The 19111-nt window shown below is 35.9% G+C and overlaps 1 protein-coding gene across 1 annotated transcript in view; it reads right to left on the bottom strand.

Annotated features, from left to right (window-relative positions):
- The window catches only part of Dnaaf6 (dynein axonemal assembly factor 6), a 48206-nt gene that overhangs the window by 27985 nt on the left and 1110 nt on the right, over positions 1 to 19111 (bottom strand). The window contains exons 2-4 of the mRNA XM_090326184.1: positions 12001 to 12164; positions 7819 to 7885; positions 3203 to 3308 (exon numbers count right to left, since the gene is read on the bottom strand). Coding sequence (XP_090182310.1) covers positions 3203 to 3308; positions 7819 to 7885; positions 12001 to 12162 — 335 coding nt within the window. The 5' untranslated portion in view covers positions 12163 to 12164. The remainder of the gene's footprint in view (positions 1 to 3202; positions 3309 to 7818; positions 7886 to 12000; positions 12165 to 19111) is intronic.

The following is a 19111-nucleotide window of genomic DNA, read 5'->3' as shown; positions in this document are numbered from 1 at the left end:
CCAGAAACATGAGGATATGTTATTTAAAAAATAAAGGACCAAATAAATAAAGTGCTTGCTATTTTCAGATATGTAGTAGAACAAAAAGGAACAAAATCCTAGAAATGTCATAAAAATACAGAAACTAGGTGCAGTGACTCACATGGTGTAATCCTAAATTGGAAATATTTTGGTTCAAGGCCAGCCAGGGCAAAGAAGTTAATAGGATTCTAATCTCAATGAACAAATAGCTGGATGGTGGCAAGCATCTGTGCTTCTAGTTTTACCAGAATTGCAAATAGGCGGATAGCAGTTCTGATTGGCCGGAACAAAAAGCAATACTTTTATTTAAAAATCCCGAAAGCAGGGCCGGGAGTTTGGCCTAGTGGTAGAGTGCTTGCCTAGCATGTATGAAGACCCAGGTTTGATTCCTCGGGTACCACATACATAGAAAAAAGCAAAAGATCTGGAGGCAAGACTTAGGTAATAGAGTGCCTGCCCATGGTAGAGTAGCTGCCTAATAAGTGTAAGGAAGGCCCTGAGTTCCAACCTCCGTAGAAAGGGAAGAAAGAATGGAGGGGAGAGGAGGGGAGGGGAGAGGAGAGGAGGGGAGGGGAGGGGAGAGGAGGGGAGAGGAGGGGAAGGGAGGGAAGGGGAGGGGAGGGGAGGGGAGGGGAGGGGAGGGGAGGGAAGGGAAGGGAAGGGAAGGGAGATCTCATATTCATAGGATCACTGCCAAGTCCCAATTTGAAATTGTGGCTTATAGGACTAGGCAGGCATTAATTAAATAATCTCCACAGTCTTTTCCACTTCTAAAATTCTATGGTGAAAACAGTGGTGGTGCAATCAACACAGTATATTATGGTATTCAAAATCTAATATGACAGAATTCTTAGTTCAATGAAAGAAATTCCTGGTATTTCAACCCACCCTATACCATTCACAAATATTTTCCTTCCTCTTACGAATAGACTGGTTTATAGAATCACTGAACTAGATAGCATTTTATCTCTTCAGATGAAATGAAATAAGTGTTCACAATTTTTTTTTCAGAGAGGGAATGAATTCCAATGTGTTAGGCATGTAGAACAGTGCTCTATCACTGAGCTACACCTTCAGCCCTACAAATTAACTTTTTTCTGTTTCATTCTACCCTAATGAAGAAATAGTGAATTTTTGGATTGAGACACTAAAAGACTAGATTGAATTTCTGACCATTTGCAAGTAGGTGTACCCATAAATGGAAAAGGAATAGCTTTAGGTTTGAACAAGACAGGCAATAAATAGCTATTTGTTTTAGAGTACTTTTATCTTCATAGGCTATAATGCCTACCAAGTATTTACAAAGGTGAAGCAGCCAGATTTAAAACAAACAAACACACAAACAAAACAGAAGGAATCAATCCACATGCTCAAGACTCCCAGATGTATTTGCTCAAGTTTCTGTGTTTATCCTGAGTTCCAAGTACAACTTTCCAACTGCCTATTATATAGGTCTGTCCTTATGGCACAAAGGTTACTTCCAAGCCAATACCAAAGGACTGCTTCTCCCTCACCTGCAATCCCTGTCACAGTTACTATTATTACCCTTTATTCAACCATCCAGCTTCAGCACCAACTCTGATGCTTTCTTCAAGTCTATCCTAACTAATCAAATACTACATATTCCTTCAAACTATCAAACATCTCTGGATCCCTCCAAGGCCAGTGTCTTAGCTTAGACCTTTATTATTTTTCATTTAGCCACTGGTGTGATTCTTCTTTTGCAAATTGCGTGTTCATATTCGTTGCCCATTTTCCTCTTTATCCTTTGGGACATTTTGGATTGTATTTTCATAAAGAAGAGAACAAAAATAAAAATTCTTATAAAGCAATTTCCTTCTATCTTGACTGGAGTTATTATGTATTTAAAGCTTTCATGGATGCTCTACGTAGAGAACATCAAACATCAGAATGAAAAGTAAAATTTTATTCAAAATTTGAGCTTGCTGCATATGGATGTGTGACATCTATTAGGCAAAATGATGAGTGATTCAATTCTTATCTTTCATATAGATCTGCAGGCACTGTATAAAAATCACCTGTGATTTACTTTTTTGATCCTTAAGATGTAGACCAGAATATTTGCAATTCTTCTCTGATTTTATAAGGTTCATGTTTTTATATTATTTATTTGAAAGCTCAATAATTCTTACTAGTTAATTATCTGAAAATTCCTATTGCTTTTATTTTCAGAATTGATGTTGAAGATGGTAACATGGTGTTTAAAAATGTATTGAACATTTTTTCAGTGAGAATTATAAAAGCTGTAATATGACCTGTCATAAAACTCTTTAGAATTAATAAACTAAAGCTGGATGTGGTGTCACAAACCTCTAATCACAGTAGTTAGAAAGTACAGACAGGAAGATTTAAAGTTTTAGAGCTCCCTGGATTATATAGCCAGTCCCTATCTCAACCTCTCCTCTCCAAACTAATAATGATAAAGTACATTACAATTTAGCAAATATTGACTGTGTTTTTCCAGATATTCTAAATACTTAATCAGAATTTTACTTTAAAATGTATATATTTAAAGCTTAGTCAGTTTAATCATTCATTTCATCTATGTATGTCAATGTACTTCAAATTCCTTCAAAGAGAATTACAGGTTTTTACGGTAATAATTCTCAATTTTATATTTACAATTTGATAGCGAAAAAAGCTACAAAGCAAGGCTTGAATGCTGCTGGCAAATGCACTGAATATTTAGCATAATCCCAAAATAGCTGGTAAATAACTCTGCATAATAATTGATAATTGGAGGGAGGACATAGCCTTTTACTGAAATTATAGAACACTGAGTAATTAAAAACAGGTCTTTGACACATAAACATGGTATTGTAATTTGGTTTGCTTGAATGCTTGCAATTTAATGGGCTGGTTTTTTTCCACTGTTAGTTCTACATTAGACAACATGCTGACATTGAATATAAATTGATAATGGAAATGACTATTATTCATTTTTGCTAGATAATAACTAAAAGGAAGGTATAATGTTTTATTATTTGTTTCTGCTGTAGGAAAGGAAAAATCATCAATTATACATGCCTTCTGTGTGGCACTGTAGCCTTATCTTTTATGTGGTGTAAGTTACTTCATGAATCTTGTCAAAAATAGGATAGTATCAGATGACACATGTAACTGAAACACCTAAACACATTCCAGGCTTCATTTGACTTACTCTGGGATTTCGCGAACATCCCACTTGTCATCAGGATCTGCTGTGTCTGGAACCTCTTCTGGATCCCATATGTCTTCACTATTTTCATCAGTGCTTTGAGTAATGGCTATAAGAACAGAAAAATAAAGCTAAGGCTGTTTGCTTGGTTATTGCCTCTAAATAACACAGGTTCTTTATGCTCATTTGGGCATAACTGAACTAAAATATTCTATAGCTATAATCTTTTTTATCTCTCTTTCTTGGTCATAGTTTCTGTCTCTGTCTAGTTCTCTCTGTCTTTATCTGTTTCTCTCTACCTCCTCTCTACATATGTATGTATGTATGTATGTATGTATGTATGTATGTATGTGTATATCTCCACATTTATGTTAATAGATAGGTATGTAAACAAGTACTCTAAATTATTAGAAACATAAATAGGATCACATATAATGTATTTTTATATTAAAGAAACCAGTAAACAAAATAGTCTCATTTGGAGACAAATTTGTCATCTTGCATTGTACTTTCTTTATAAAAACCTTTTGAGCCCCATGCCAGCAACTCATGCTGGTAATTCTGGCCAGTCAGCAGGCTGAGAACTGAAGATTACAGTTCAAAGCCAGCCCCGATAGACAAATATGAAAGACTCATCTCCAGTTAACCACCAAAAAAATCTAGAAGATGTGTGGCTCAAGTGGCAGAGCAGAATCCTTGACCAAAAGTGCTAAGGGACAGAGCCGGATCCTGAGTTCAAGCCTTGGTACCAATACAAAAACAAAAAACAAAAACAAGTGTGACATTAAAAAAAAGACAATAATTAAAGAAAAGGAAGGGGATGGGGGGAGGGAAATGGGGACAAAAACATGAGAAGGGGTATCAATGTGCAAGAATTAATGTACCTACTACCTGACGGATGTAACTGAAACCCCTCTATACATTATCTCAACAATAAAAAAAAATAAAAGGAAACAGGGACTGTTCATGGTCATGTTTAGTGCAGTGTACATACATGTGTTATAAAAATAATCTATCATTTGTCCATTTGTGCAGAAATGAGCAGGTGCTTTGGTTTCTATATGTAACCCTTAAATTAAAAGTAGACAACCTGAAGGAAAATGTACAAAAGTCCAACTTGTATTTGTTCTATCGTGGCATCAAATGGTGACCTGCATTAGGTACAGAACATAACTTTTAAGTATTCCCAGGAATGCACCTGATGGTAAGGTTTTCAATTTTTGTCAACTATTTTTAAATCATCTGCTTCTATCTAGCATTGACCTTATAAAGCCTAAGTACAGGTTTAGCTATAATATTTTAGAAATGATTAATTGAGCTGGGCCTGGAGAAATTATTAAACCTGCATTATCAGAAATACAAGCAGCACAGAATACATCTAATTTTGAACACTGCCATGCAGTGAATATCTCTAGAATAGGGTAAATAGCCTCTTGAGTATGTACAGCAACCACGTATTAAAACAATCCTGGGCCGGGAGTTTGGCCTAGCATGCACGAAGACCTGGGTTCAATTCCTCGGTACCACATATATAGAAAAAAGGCAGAAGTGGTGCTGAGGCTCAAGTGGTAGAGCTCTAGCCTTGAGAAAGTCCAAGGACAGTGTTCAGGCCCTGAGCTCAAGACCAGGACTGGCAAAAAAAATAAAATAAAATAAAATAAAACAATCCTAAGACCTCACTTTAACTATTATTTTAAATAGTTTTTCACATAACATGTTTCATAATTAGCTAAATTGAACAAAATTCACTCCCGCTCCCGCCCATGCTCTGATTATTATAATCATGGCCAACAGAATCAGAACATTCTATATTTTTCAGAATGTTGTAAAATATTCAACTCTGAAAATATATGAACAAAAATATTGGGGAAACACCAGAAAGTATTTCTTCTAATTTTTTGTAGCTATGATTTTTCTTGTGATGGTGTTAGAGACTGAACCCAGCTTCCATATGCTAAGCAAGTACTCTTATGCTGAACTATCACCCTTAAACCTGTGAATCCCATAGACTTTCCACTCTCAGCATTTCAATGTAAGACAAAATTATGTGGTTGTTTGTTTTATTTTCTCCTCCGTAAAATATAACTTTGATCTCCATTACAGTCTCAGAGACAATCATACTACCTGATACATAATAGACTTAAAATAAATATTTATAAATGTAGTAAGGAATGGACCTTGTGAAATTGCCACAATATTGGAGAATAGAACATAAAAATGTTTAGCATCTCAAAAACCTAGGTACATAAGGCCATATAGTACGACACTAAAGGAAAGGACTTCCAGGATATAGAAACAAAAGCCATAAAATGAGTGATTGTTGTCCTTAATGTACTGTGTTATCTCTTATCTCTTTTGCTGTCCCTTGGTTATCTCATATTGTCAAGGTATTTTACCTTGTTATCTGATATATTGTGTATATGCTTATTTGGTTATTTGAAATCGGATAGGGAAGGGAAGAGAACAAGATGAGGGGTGAGGGTGGGGGTAGGGAAATGGGAACCAAGGCATGAGAAAGGGTATCAATGTTTATGAAGTAATGCACCTTCTATCTGGTCAATATAATGTAACCCTTCTATTAATTACAATAAAATATATGAAAAATGTTTAGCATCTTAGTAAACAATCCTCAAAAGTTATATAATCAGGATGACACAGGTAATAATAGCTATGTGCATCTGACGCTATAAAATAATATTTATTGAAATGAACATCAGGACATGGAAACAAGAGATTTTTTTTGCTGTTTTTGTTTTCATTTCCTTTTGTCTTATTTGTTCATTTATTTGTATTTAGGAGGGTAAGGATGGCACAGAAAGGATGGGACAAACAGAACAAATGCAGCAGTGATTCTCATTAGACACTAGGTTGCAAATGAACTATACAAATTGGTGGGGATAGGAGGGGAAAACTGGGAGACAGTGAGGGAAGGGGTGGCATCCTTCAAAAGAAATGTAATCATACATGACTTACTTTGTCTTTTGTCTCAAGAAATATGCTCACAGAATGGACGTAGGTCCAGAAAAATTAATTTTCATTACTAGAAAAACTACTAATCTTCAGTAATAAAAGATGAACATCACTACACATAAATGTTCCTTGTTTTTAGCACGTGTTTTCCTTTTGAATTATTTACTTTTGTAATTGACAAATAAAAATGATATACCACTACTCAGGAGGCTGAGATCTGAGATCAGTTTGAAGCCAGCTCAGGAAGTCCATGAGACTCTTATCTCTAATTAACCCTCTCAGGAATACCGAAAGTGGCACTGTGGCTCAAAGTGATAGAGCACTAGCCTTGAGCCAAAAAGCTCAGGGACAGTACCCAGTCCCTTAGTTCAAGCCCTCATGATCACTACCACTGCCACCAAGAACAAACAACTACAAAACAACGAATATATCATACAAAACATACTTTGAGGGCCAGGAGTTTGGCCTAGTGGTAGAGTGCTTGCCTAGAATGCATAAAGACCCAGGTTTGATTCCTCTGTACCACATACATAAAAAAAATCCGGAAGTGGTGCTGAGGTTCAAGTGGTAGAGCTCTAGCCTTGAGAAAGTCCAAGGACAGTGCTCAGGCCCTGAGCTCAAGCCCAGGACTGGCAAAAAACAAAACAAAACAAAAAAAAAAAACATTTTAAAATGGGTACCAAGACATGTGAAAGGGTATCAATGTATGTGAATTAATGCACCTTCTATCTGGCAAACATCATGTAACCCTTTTACTAATTACAATAAAAAACATTTTAAAGTGGGCATATGCATTTTGAAATGCCTAAATCAAGTCGGCTGATAATGCCTCACATACTTGTCCTTCAGTTGTAATATGAGCAACTTTCGTTTGCTGATACCATGGTTTGAACTCAAACCCTTGCTTGCTCAGGTGGTACGCTACCACTTGAGGTACACCTCCAGCCTCGCTAGACACTTTTTCTGGTTTTATATTTTTATTGTAATTAATAGAAGGGTTACATTATATTTGCCAGATAGAAGATGCATTACTACACATTGATACCCTTTCTCATGTTTTTGTCACCATTTCCCTCCCCCGCACCCCTCATCTTGTTTTCCCACCTTCCCTATCCAATTTCAAATAAATAAATAAAAAAACATATATACAATATACCAGATAACAAGGTAAGATACTGTAACAATATGAGAATAACCAAGGGACAGCAAAGGAGATGAGAAATAACATAGTACATTAAGAACAACAATCACGCATTATATGGCTCTTGTTTCTATATCCTGGAGGTCCTTTCATTTAGCCTCATCCTATATGGCCTTATGTATCTAGGTTTTGTTCTATTGTAAATCTCTGCTAGAAGAGTCCAAGGTTTATACTAATTATGACAAACGAGGGAAACCATTGACCCTATGTACCTTTGAGTTTGGCTGACTTTACTTAATATGATTTTTTTCCAAGTTTTTCCATTTCCTTACAAATGGGGCAATGTCATTCTTTCTGATGGCTCACTGGACATTTTAAATATAAAATATATTATTGCTAAGTTCAACTTAAATTCAGTAGTTGTTTTTATTGCTTTCCATAAAATTTACTACCAAGGTGAATATTACACTGATCCCATTGATCTATACTGCATTATTAAATAACTTACGTTTAAGTTGTTCAGTTTTCCTTGGTCCAATATTCCCAGGACTCATGGCTCCAAACATAGATGAGCTCTGTTATTTAGTGAGAGAAGGAAGAGTCCAACATTTTGTTATTACTTTCTTCACCTACATTACTAATAATACTTTAAATGTGATAAGCTTTCCATCCTAAAAAAAAACCTTAGTGTTCCCATTTAATTAATTATTAATCATTGTTATACAGCAGAGAGACAGACACCAAGTATTACCTTGAATGTGTTTTCCTTGTCCTTTAAAAAAAAAGTATTCAGTTTAATGGACTCGGGCAGAATTGATTTTTGGTCAGACTAAATCCCCAGTTTCAGCTCACTGAATCATGTATCCCTGGGGAGATGGGAATGAGCCACATTCATCTCTATGAAGGTTAGAACCAAGTGTTATTAGAAAAGCATTGACACTTTTGGGTTTTGGCTGTGTCTGCTTGTATTCAGAAGGGAGATAGAGGGATGAGAACATTTTATGGCAATAAAAACTAACAAGTTTCTGGGTGCTGACAGGACAAGCCTCTAATCCTAGCTATTCTGGAGGTTGAGATCTGGAGGCTTAAGGTTTGAAGTGTGAGAGACTCCATTTCCAAAATAAGCAGCTTTGACCCGGAGTTCAGTCTAGTGGTAGAGTGCTTGCCTAGCATGCACGAAGACCCGGGTTTGATTCCTCGGCACCACATACATAGAAAAAAGCCAGAAGTGGTGCTGTGACTCAAGTGCTAGAGCTCTAGCCTTGAGAAAAAACCCCAAAGATAGTGATCATGCCCTGAGCCCAAGCCCAGGACTGGCAAAATAATAATAATAATAATAATAATAATAATAATAATAATATGCAGCAAAGCCAGGCACTAGTGGCTTGTAATCTTAGCTACTCAGGGGGCTGAGATCTGAGGATTAAAGTCCAAGACCAACCCAAGCAGGAAAGTCTGTGAAACTCTCATCTCCAATTAAGTAAAAAAAAGCCAGAAGTGGAGCTGTGGCTTAAGTAGCATAGTGCTAGCCTTGAGCAAAAAAAGAGCTCAGATACAGTGCACAGACCCTGAATTTAAGCCCCAAGATAAGCAGCAAAAATAAAAAAAACTCCCAAAATAGCAAAACGCCAGGCTGAGAGTGTGGTCCAAGTTGTAGAGCCTCTAACTCTAGTTATAAGTTGGCAATTCTATCTCTTCTTTCTTATGTCCCTGTTCTCGATTTCTAAGGCTTCACACAGGAGGTTGGAATATCCTATTTGGATAATGAGAGTAGTGTCTGTCCTTGAAAGCTGATGTAAAAGTTCACCTGGGCCTTTATTATGCTAAGTGAGTCCAATAGTTATAAATCAGAAATTAATATGTGACATCACAAAAGTGTGTGACATAGCTACTATTACTCTCAAAAAGGAAATTCAAAAGTACTATATCTGGGCTTAAGGCACTGCAAGCATTTTATGTGAAAATCTCACGACAGTATTCTTGAGCATTTTTTCTTTTCCTGATCACTAAGGTCATATAATGGGTAGTAATTCTATTAATCATCAGGATACTAATGGTCAACTATAGCAAAGCATTTCTTGGAACATGAGGGCCTCTTTTTTTTCAAGTGTCTCTGACAGAAAATTAAAATCAGTGGAAAGAAAATCTTAAACATTCCTGAGAAAAATTGGCATATTCTCCATGGAAATGGATGACTGGATCCATATCTCAGAATAGAGGGGAGTTTTGATTTATTATCTTAGTAAAACTAAGTGATTAAAAGTAAAATTTCCCAGCAAAAGGATGGAACATGATCAAAAAAATTTAAAAACCTGCCAATTGTTTTCTATAAGGACATTTCAGTCATAGCCATGAATCTACATCCAATTATCTGAGCTATTTGTCATTGCCATTCCTGCCACTTTACAAGTACAGAGCAAAATCCTTGCCATAGTGTCTGTGAAGAATGATGAGCTTTATTTCCCACAGGCCTTAAGGTCCTCTCAGGAGTTTGAAAAACAGCAGGAAAACTAACTTCCCAATCTCCCAATCTTAAAAAGTCATTTAGAAGAAGGGTAGTATAAATGAACGGATATGTATGCAACAGTTTTCTTTCTGTTTTCAGAGAGTGTATTTTCAAAAAACATATCACTCTTGTAATCATCCCACAAATCCCCAGACTAATACACAGTAAAAAAATGGAAGGCAATTTCTCTCCTGGAAAATATAATAGTTCATCAGAAACATTAATTATTCTCCCACTGCACTGATACTCTATACCCTCTAATGGTATCTGTACTGAGGTGTCTGAATGACCAATTATCTGAAAATTGCTCATAACCCAGATATACAGATTCATACACTATTATAGTAATTTTACTTTATAAATTGTACAATTTGGTAAAATTATATTATAGCTCTCTGTTCTTATAAACACTCGTCTTTCCTCCCAGAAAAATTTCTAGATGCAAATAAACAACACTAGATATCAACACCAAAGTGACTGGTCTTTGTCATCTCTGTAATTCTTTATTTCTACCCTAGTTATATTTATGAGTTCCACTTCATTATATTCATGACTACTATCTTTCAAATACTTATTATACCTTTTCTACATGACCTATACCTTCCTTTACTGGTATGTACGTACCGGAAAACTGTTATTCTGCTTTCTCAAATAAGGTTGCCTAAAAGTGACCTTGCTTTCCAAATTTTACTAGCACACTGCTCCTAACTTTTCTCTTGTGTCTTGTTATATATATATATATATATATATATATATATGTATATATATATATATAGCCAATGAAGTTGTTAATATCCTGATTTTTCTTAGTTTCTTTTTCCTTCACTAATATTTCCTAACTCCTGGCTACAAGTTCACTCAGATTCTCTCTTCTACAAATATAGTTTATACTTTAAGTCTTCTGCCCTGATCCATGTTTAGCTCTTGCTGGAGGAAAGAAATTCAATCCATTATTGATCTGAGACATTTATAATCCACTGATGATCTGGGCTCATTCATAATATACTTGGGTTTTTTTCACAAACGGAAAGAAAAGAATTTCAGGAGGATGAAATTAATGTGCATATTTGTGAGAGATGGTTTATTCACACTGCCAGAACAAAACATTCATTTAAATTATCTTATAAATACGGAAATATTCTGTTATGAGATCTTTGCCCCAAACTTTACTTTCCATAGGCGGTTTGATAGCCAAGGTTCACTGATACTTAAGGAGCAAGAGAATGAAGAGCAGAGGTTGTTTAAAAAAAATTGCCCGGCAGTGGCTTATGCCTGTAATCTTAGCTACTCAGAAGGCTGAGATCCGAGGATCATGGTTCAAGGACAGCCCAGGCACTAAAGACCAGGAGACTCTTATCTCCAATTAATCACTAGAAAACAGGAAGTAGGGCTGTGGCTCCAGTGGTATGATGGTAGGCTTGAGCTGAAGAGCTCAGGGACAACGCCCAGACCCAGAGTTTAAGCCCCATGATCCACAAAAACAAAACAGCAACAAAACTGTTATAGCTTTTCTGGATAAAATAACAATGATCTTAGAGTGAAAGGGGAAAGGTCATTACAGGGAGCCCTTCTATCCTAAAAGAAGTCCCTCTTGCTACTGCAAGGCTCCCTAGCATTACTTGTCCTGACCCCAAACGTCACTCAGCTAATTACACTCCACAGCTCTTGGAGTGTGTGCTGGAAAGCCAATTTCAGTAGGTTGAAGCTAGTTTGTCCTCATGTATTTGGCTCCAAATATTTTTGTTCTATTTCTATGTATAGACAAATTTAAAACAAATTAAGGGACTGAAACTTGAGGGCCTAATTAGTCTTGCAGAACTGAAAATGTTTATTTTATAGAACTATTGTTAAGGCATAAATAGTCCTAGCTGCCAGCCTTTGCAATGGTTTTAAGCAGACTTTGAACATAAATACAGTATGACAAACATTTTGAAAGGTGGCTACTGCTACCATAGTTACAGAACTATTTTCCTATTCAGTGTTCAGGTGGTTTGGAAAAAATATGTAATTATGTTTGGTAGAAATGTACTACAGGTTGCGTGCTCATGAATAATTAGCTTTTCAGTCTCCTATAAATATATAGATGACACAGCACTGCTCCCACATTGAGAAGAGAACAAGTCGTTCAAATACAGTTCCCAACTTCCCTGGACAAAACAAATTCATCTTTAGTTATATACCCACCCTTTCAGAGTCAAAATCTTCTTCTTCTTCTTCTTCTTCTTCTTCTGCTTCTTCAGGATAAAGCAGGTTAGACAGTGCCTGGAGTGCAGACACAGAAGTAACCATTTCAATTCCTCTACTTTCAAACTCTGCATTTTCTGGGTCCGTATTTTTGGGTTCCATATCTGAAGAAGAAGATAATCAGATATAAATATTGGACTAGCTGTACCTCTGTGATTAACTTTGATTTTTAACTCTGTGGAGGCCTAACACTACAATGCTACTTGAGAATTCTTTACAGTTCACTTCATTGACTTTAGTGAAAGTTCATGCACAATGAAAGAAATATTTTTTATTCTAACAGCAGTATTGTTGATAAAACTTTAAAGTGATACATTAAAAGTTTAAGCAAAGCTGGGGGTGGTGGCTCATGCCTGTAATCCTAACTACTCAGGAGGCTGAGATCTGAGGATCAAGGTTCAAAGCCAGCCCTAGCACTAAAGGACCTGAGATTCTTATCTCCAATTAACCTCTAGAAAATGGGACATGGGGCTTGGCTCAAGGGTAGGACAGTAGCCTTGAGCTGAAGAGCTCAGGGACAGTGCCCAGGCCCAGCGGTAGGGCGGCAGCCTTGAGCGGAAGAGTTCAGGGACAGCATCCAGGCCAAATTCAAGCTCCATGACCCACCAAAAAAAGTTTAAGGAAAAAAATCACAAGTATCTATAATTCTACCATCCTAACATCAGTTTTTAAAATAGACTGTAACTGCATTTGGAATAAGAAATTCGAGATCTTTAAATTTTCAGAGGTGGCAGTCAACAGAGGGTGAGTGAGGGTGAAAGGGTTGAAGCACTTCACATGAGCATATGAAAATAGAACAATCAAACTTGTTGAAATTGTTTTAAGAAGGTAAGGGGATTGAGGGAGATGGGGTCAGAGAGGTAGATGAGGTATATTGCATGTATGGGAATGTCACAATGAAATGACCCTTCTTCAACTAAATATTTGTTGCTAATATTTGGTTTTTTTCATAGGTGACAGACTACAATAACCTGAATAAAGACATCTTAGGCATATTGTTATTGACTTGGGTATAAATATAATAGGAATCTTTCTATAATTCCAATAAATTTTAAGCATCATTTTATGAAATTAACTCTCAGGAAATATTATTTAGTGTTTTTATTAAATGACACTCAATTTTTTGCATTATACCTATAATGGTAATATGTGTGCTACTACAATCATTTGTCAGAATCAGTCTGCATGCAGATGGCATTTTGCAAAGCTATTTCTTATTATACTTCATAATTATTTTACATTCTTTGTTAAATATAAAGATAATATTAATACCTATTAAAGTGAAGAAGGTATGAAATCAATATTACTTTGCCCTCTACCTCTGATATAGAGCCAATATATTATAGAGGTGCCAGGTTTATGCTGTTTGGTTATCAATTATTTACTTCTTATCTCTATGACTTTGAACACATTATTTAAATTATCAATGTCTAATGTTCTTTATCTGTAAAATGGGGATAATAAGTGTCTATCTCTATGTTGCTAGAAAGATTAAACAGCTTAGTACTATAAAAGACCTTCAAATAATACCTGATATATAGTAAGCATACAATATGTTTCAGTTATTATTAGTTCTTAAGAAGTTTAATTTTGCTAGGCATAAATTTACTATGCATATCACTTCTAATAATGAAGTAGAATAAGTTAATGATAAAACTTATTATATTGGAAACTCATTAAATTGGAAAAGGTGATATAAAAGGTGATAAAAGAATTTTCCCTCACAGTGTGGTTTGGTAGGCTGCTATGGAAATGAATATTTGACGAAGTTAAACACAGAGACTCTTGTTTAGCTTTTTAAATTCTTAGTTGGTTATATGTTCATCAAATATTTACCTAGGATTAAAAGAAAAATGTTTATTGAAATATTTTCTACCGTGGATGATAAAAAGTAAAAGATGCATCCAGATATTAGATAAAATTAGTGTTTTTACTTAAGGTTATATAATGTGATGCTGAAGAAACAAATAGCAGAAATTATGTCACCATTATTTACTTTAGAATAGTGTTGTACAGACAAATGCCTTATATCTAAAATATATCAACAGATAAAAAAAATTGAATCACTCCTAAACTAATCTCCAAAGAAACAACCATCCCATTAAAAGATGGGCCAAAGACTTAAAGAGAGTCTTCTCTGAAGAAGAAATAAGAACGGCCTACAGACACATGAAGAAATGCTCAACATCTCTGGCCATAAAAGAAATGCAAATCAAAACAACTCTAAGATTCCACCTCACTCCAGTTAGAATGGCCAGGATCAAGAAATCTAATAACAACAGATGCTAGAGGGGATGTGGCCAGGAGGGATCACTACTACACTGTTGGTGGAAGTGCAAACTCATTCAACCACTATGGAAAGCAGTATGGCAGTTCCTCAAAAGACTAAACATAAAGCTCCCCTATGACACAGCAATTCCACTACTTGACATGTACCCAATCATCCAGAAACAAGGACATACTAAATCCAATAGCACAACGATGTTCATTGCAGCACTATTTACCATAGCAAAGATATGGAACCAACCCAGATGTCCCTCAGTTGATGAGTGGATCAACAAGATGTGGTATTATTCACAATGGAATTCTATGCTGCTGTCAGAAAGAACGATATGGCCTCATTTGTAAGGAAATGGAAAGACTTAGAAAAAATCATATTAAGTGAAGTAAGCCAGACTCAAAGGAACATGGGCTGAATAGTTTCCCTCATGTGTCATAATCAGTAGAATCCTTGGGCTCTCCTAGCAGAGATTTACAATAGAACAAAACCTAGATACAGAAGGCCATATAGTATGACGCTAAATGAAAGGATCTCTAGGATATAGAAACAAAAGCCATATAATGAGTGATTGTTGTCCTTAATGTACTATGTTATTTCTCATCTCTTTTGTTATCTCATATTGTTGCAGTATTTTACCTTATTATCTGATATATTGCATATTTATTTATTTTGTTATTTGAAATTGGATAGGGAAGGGGGGAAAACAAGATGAGGGGTGGGGGTTGGGGGAGGGAAATGGGGACCAAGACATGAGAAAGGGTATCAATGTTTGTGAAGTAATGCACCTTCTATCTGGTGAATTAAATGTGACCCTTCTATTAATTACAATAAAATATATGAAAAAAGAATAGTGTTGTAATGGCTAAATTATACAACACAAATGATAGTTTTGCAAAATATGTAAAGCTACAAAAACTCCTTATTTAATGCATACAGTGACAGTATTTAAAGCACAAGCCTATGGAGAAATCAATAGGCTATTGAGAGAATTTAAAATAATAATAATAATAATAATAATAATAATAATAATAATAACAACTACAACAACAACCTAGCTGGAACCAGTGGCTCACACCTGTAAGCCTAGATATTCAGGAGGCTGAGATCTGAGGAATGGTTCTAAAGGAATCCAGGCAGGAAAGTACAGGAGATTCCTATCTCCACTTACACACCAATGAAAGCCAGAAACGGACTTGTGATTCAAATGGTATAGTGCTAGCCTTGAGCAATAAAGGTCAGGGACAGTATCCAGACCCTGTTTTCAAGCCCCAGGACTGGTGTATGCACACACACACACACACACACACACACACACACACACACATATCCTACCACCACCACTGCCACCACCACCACCAACGAAAACAACCTGGGACCAGTAAAGCTAACCCATATAAAAGTTATTCAGATGTTCCCAATACAGTGTTTGAAATAGCATTTGGAATACTCATGTGGTTCAATCTGTTTAGTATGGATGTGACAGCATGGATGTCTTGCCATAGGGAGATTTTGGTGTTATAAGAAGGTTCAGAAGCAAGGCTCAAAGTTCCTGAGCTTGGAGAAAACAAGTGACTTTCTTGTGGCACCTGAGTACACACAGTGGAGGTGATGAGGGTAGGTTATGGGTCAGTGGATGCACTGGACACAGGATTCTGGAAAGACAGATTACTTCTAAATTCTTAAGAGCTACTTGGGATAGGACTTAGAACATCATGACCAATGGAAAGCTGTACCTGTATACAGACCATCTTCAATCACTGCAGTTGGAATATAGTCAAAAGTTAATGAACACTGCAAGAAGCATGCTTTAAATTCACAGGAATATGGCATTTTAGAATAGTCACCTTGGAAGGTTACATACTGATGTAATTTTTTTTTGTTGCCAGTCCTGGGCTTGGGCTGAGGGCCCAAGCACTGTCCTTGGGTTTTCTCAAGGTTAGAGGTCTATCACTTGAGCCACAGCACCACTTCTGGCTTTTTTTCTCTGTGTATTTTGTACTGATGAATTGAACCCAGGTCTTCGTGCATGCTAGGCAAGCACTCTACTACTAGGCCAAATTCCTGGCCCTGATGTAAATTATTTTATCAGTGCTCAAATTATTTTGAAACTTGTCTTTTCTTTTGGAATTGCCTTCATAGGTTTCACCAAGGAAAAAGATATCATTCATTGAGCTTCGAACTCATCCCCAAGTTATTTCTAAATATTTCTAGATACCACATCTATTTTCACAATCTAAAGTTGGCTTCATTGAGAATGTTCAAAAGAATGTGCTAAGAACGCAAGATAATTTTAAAAGAGGAACTTTTGAAGTAATCTAAGCATCTGTAACATCATTAGAATATGTACATTAGTCTTTTTTTTTTGCCAGTCCTGGAGGCTTGAACTCAGGGTTTGGGTACTGTCCTTGAGCTTTCTTAAGGCTAGTACTCTATCACCTGAGCCCAGCACCACTTCCAGCTTTTGTAAATGTGTATGCTAGGCAAGTACACTCCTATTAGGCTGCCCTCTAGGCCCTAGGTCAGTCTTTCAAAATGACTGTATTAACGAGGATGTCACTTCTTGGAACGTACAAAAACAAATTCTTCATAATACTTTATAACTTTATAAATGAAGTGTATCAGAAATTGGACTTCCAAATTATGCTGGTATAAAATGACAGACTTGCGCTATAGCTAAATGTAGTAGAAATATAACGATAATACTTGCATTTTGAGAAAAAGTTATTCTACAAAAAGTAATTCTAAATGTAACAGAGGTAGTATTTGTACACATTATAATAAAACCAGTCACTTTTGTTGATGTGTTTTGAGAAACAAAATACTCACAAATGTTTTGTGAATATCTAATATAATTAAAAATAGCAAGAGAGCCTAGTGTGGTGGTACACACCTGTAATCCCAGCTTTCTGGGATTTTTGCCAGCCTAGGCAAAAGATTAAACTTCTTCAAAAAAAAGATTTCTTCCAATAGGTAAGCTCAATGTGGTAGCTCATACCTGTACTTTCAACTACACAGGATACTAAGACAGGAAGATCGCAATCTGAGATCAGTCCTGTACAACCTAAACAACTAACTTCTTTTTTTTTTTTTTTTTTGCCAGTCCTGGGCTTGAGCTTGGACGATCCTCAGCACCACTTCCGGCTTTTTTGTATGTATGTGGTACCAAGGAATCGAACCTGGGTGTTTGTGCATGCTAGGCAAGCACTTTAACCACTAGGCCAAACTCCCGGCCCACAAGTAACTTCTTTTAAGAGCCTACCCTAAAAATAACTAAAGCAAAAAAGGGCTTAAAAATGTGGCTCAAGTGGTAGAATATCTGCTTAGGAAGGATGAAGCCCTAATTTCCAACCCCAGTACTCTATTATCCCCAAAATTTATGTAAATTTTTAAAAATATTCTAGACATCTAGAAAACTAAAATATTAAAATATTTTAAAAATTCATTTAACAGAAAAAGAACAGATTTTAAAAATTACAACCAACAGTACCTTTTTATGAACTATCCAGTGTTATCTAATTCTATCTGTAAAGCTAACCTAGGCAAAAAAATCCATGAGATTTCATTTCTAAAATAACTAGCAAAAAGTAAGGTTTTAGGCATAGCTCAAATGATAAAGCACAAGATATACAAACTAAACTAAATACATCAATTAGTGTGTACATGATAAATAAAATCAGAGTAACACAGAGTCACCAAATATTATTCTTTTGGAACCTAAGTAAATAGGTAAAAAAAATATTCACCAGTAAAATTCTGACTCTATGGTTGAATGATTTCACAGAATACAAAATCTGTTTATTCTTGACATCAACTTAGCATTTCTTTTGCACCTATATTTATATAGTGCTTTATTTAGAAGTTCTTGCATTAAAATTCTTCTGCAAACAGAAAAGTAAACATAATATCATCTCTGCCTATATGTATGTTAAATACAGTGCTTATTTTTTTCTTTTACTTTTTGGGTGATGCTGAAGTTTTAGTATAAGGCTTTGAGCTTTCTGGCAGATGTTCTACCATTGTGCAATACAACTTTTCCTTACCCCCACATCATTTAAAAATATTTTTTACAATTATTGTTATCAATAATTCATTGATGGTTAAAAATATTTCGGTTACAGGCTGGCAGTGTAGTTCAGTGGTAGATAGCATGCTTAAGCATGTGGGAGGCCCTGTATTCAATAAAATAGTTCATTTGAATTGTAATACTACAAAAAACCCATAAGTGTTTGCTTTTTAAGCTTCTAACTTTCATTACCATCAAATATACCTATTCATATTTAACTATGGGAACTTAACACAAATTTAAGATATATTTAACTATGTAATTCATATATTAAATGTCACAAGTTTTAAATATATTTAGTGGGCTTTCCTGCTGGGGCTTGCTTTGAATAATATGTGAGATCTTCAGATCTCAGCTGCCTGAGTAGCTAGGATTCCAGGCATGAGCCACTAGTGCCCGGCCAGAGTGAGTTTTTCAATGGAAATGGAAAAGTTTTGTTGGAAGTATGGGTATGAATCAAGTGGTACAACACCAGCCTTGAATAGATAGAAAAAGGAGAGAGAGGGGGGAGAGGGACAGGGAGAAGGGGAGGGGGAGGCAGAGGGGGAGGGGGAAAGAGACCCTGAGTTCAAGTTCTGATACTCACAGGCACATACACACACACACACACACACACACACACACACACACACACAGTCGTACAAATCTTGTTTCTATAGTTTATCCTTTGCTATCAAAAGGTATACCATACATTTCAGATGAACTGA

The sequence above is a fragment of the Megascapheus bottae genome, chromosome X (assembly GCF_031878675.1).
Source record: "Megascapheus bottae isolate mThoBot1 chromosome X, mThoBot2.hap1, whole genome shotgun sequence".
NCBI lineage: Eukaryota > Metazoa > Chordata > Mammalia > Rodentia > Geomyidae > Megascapheus > Megascapheus bottae.
Note: the sequence above shows the minus strand (reverse complement) of the source record. Positions and strands in the feature narration are given on the sequence as shown.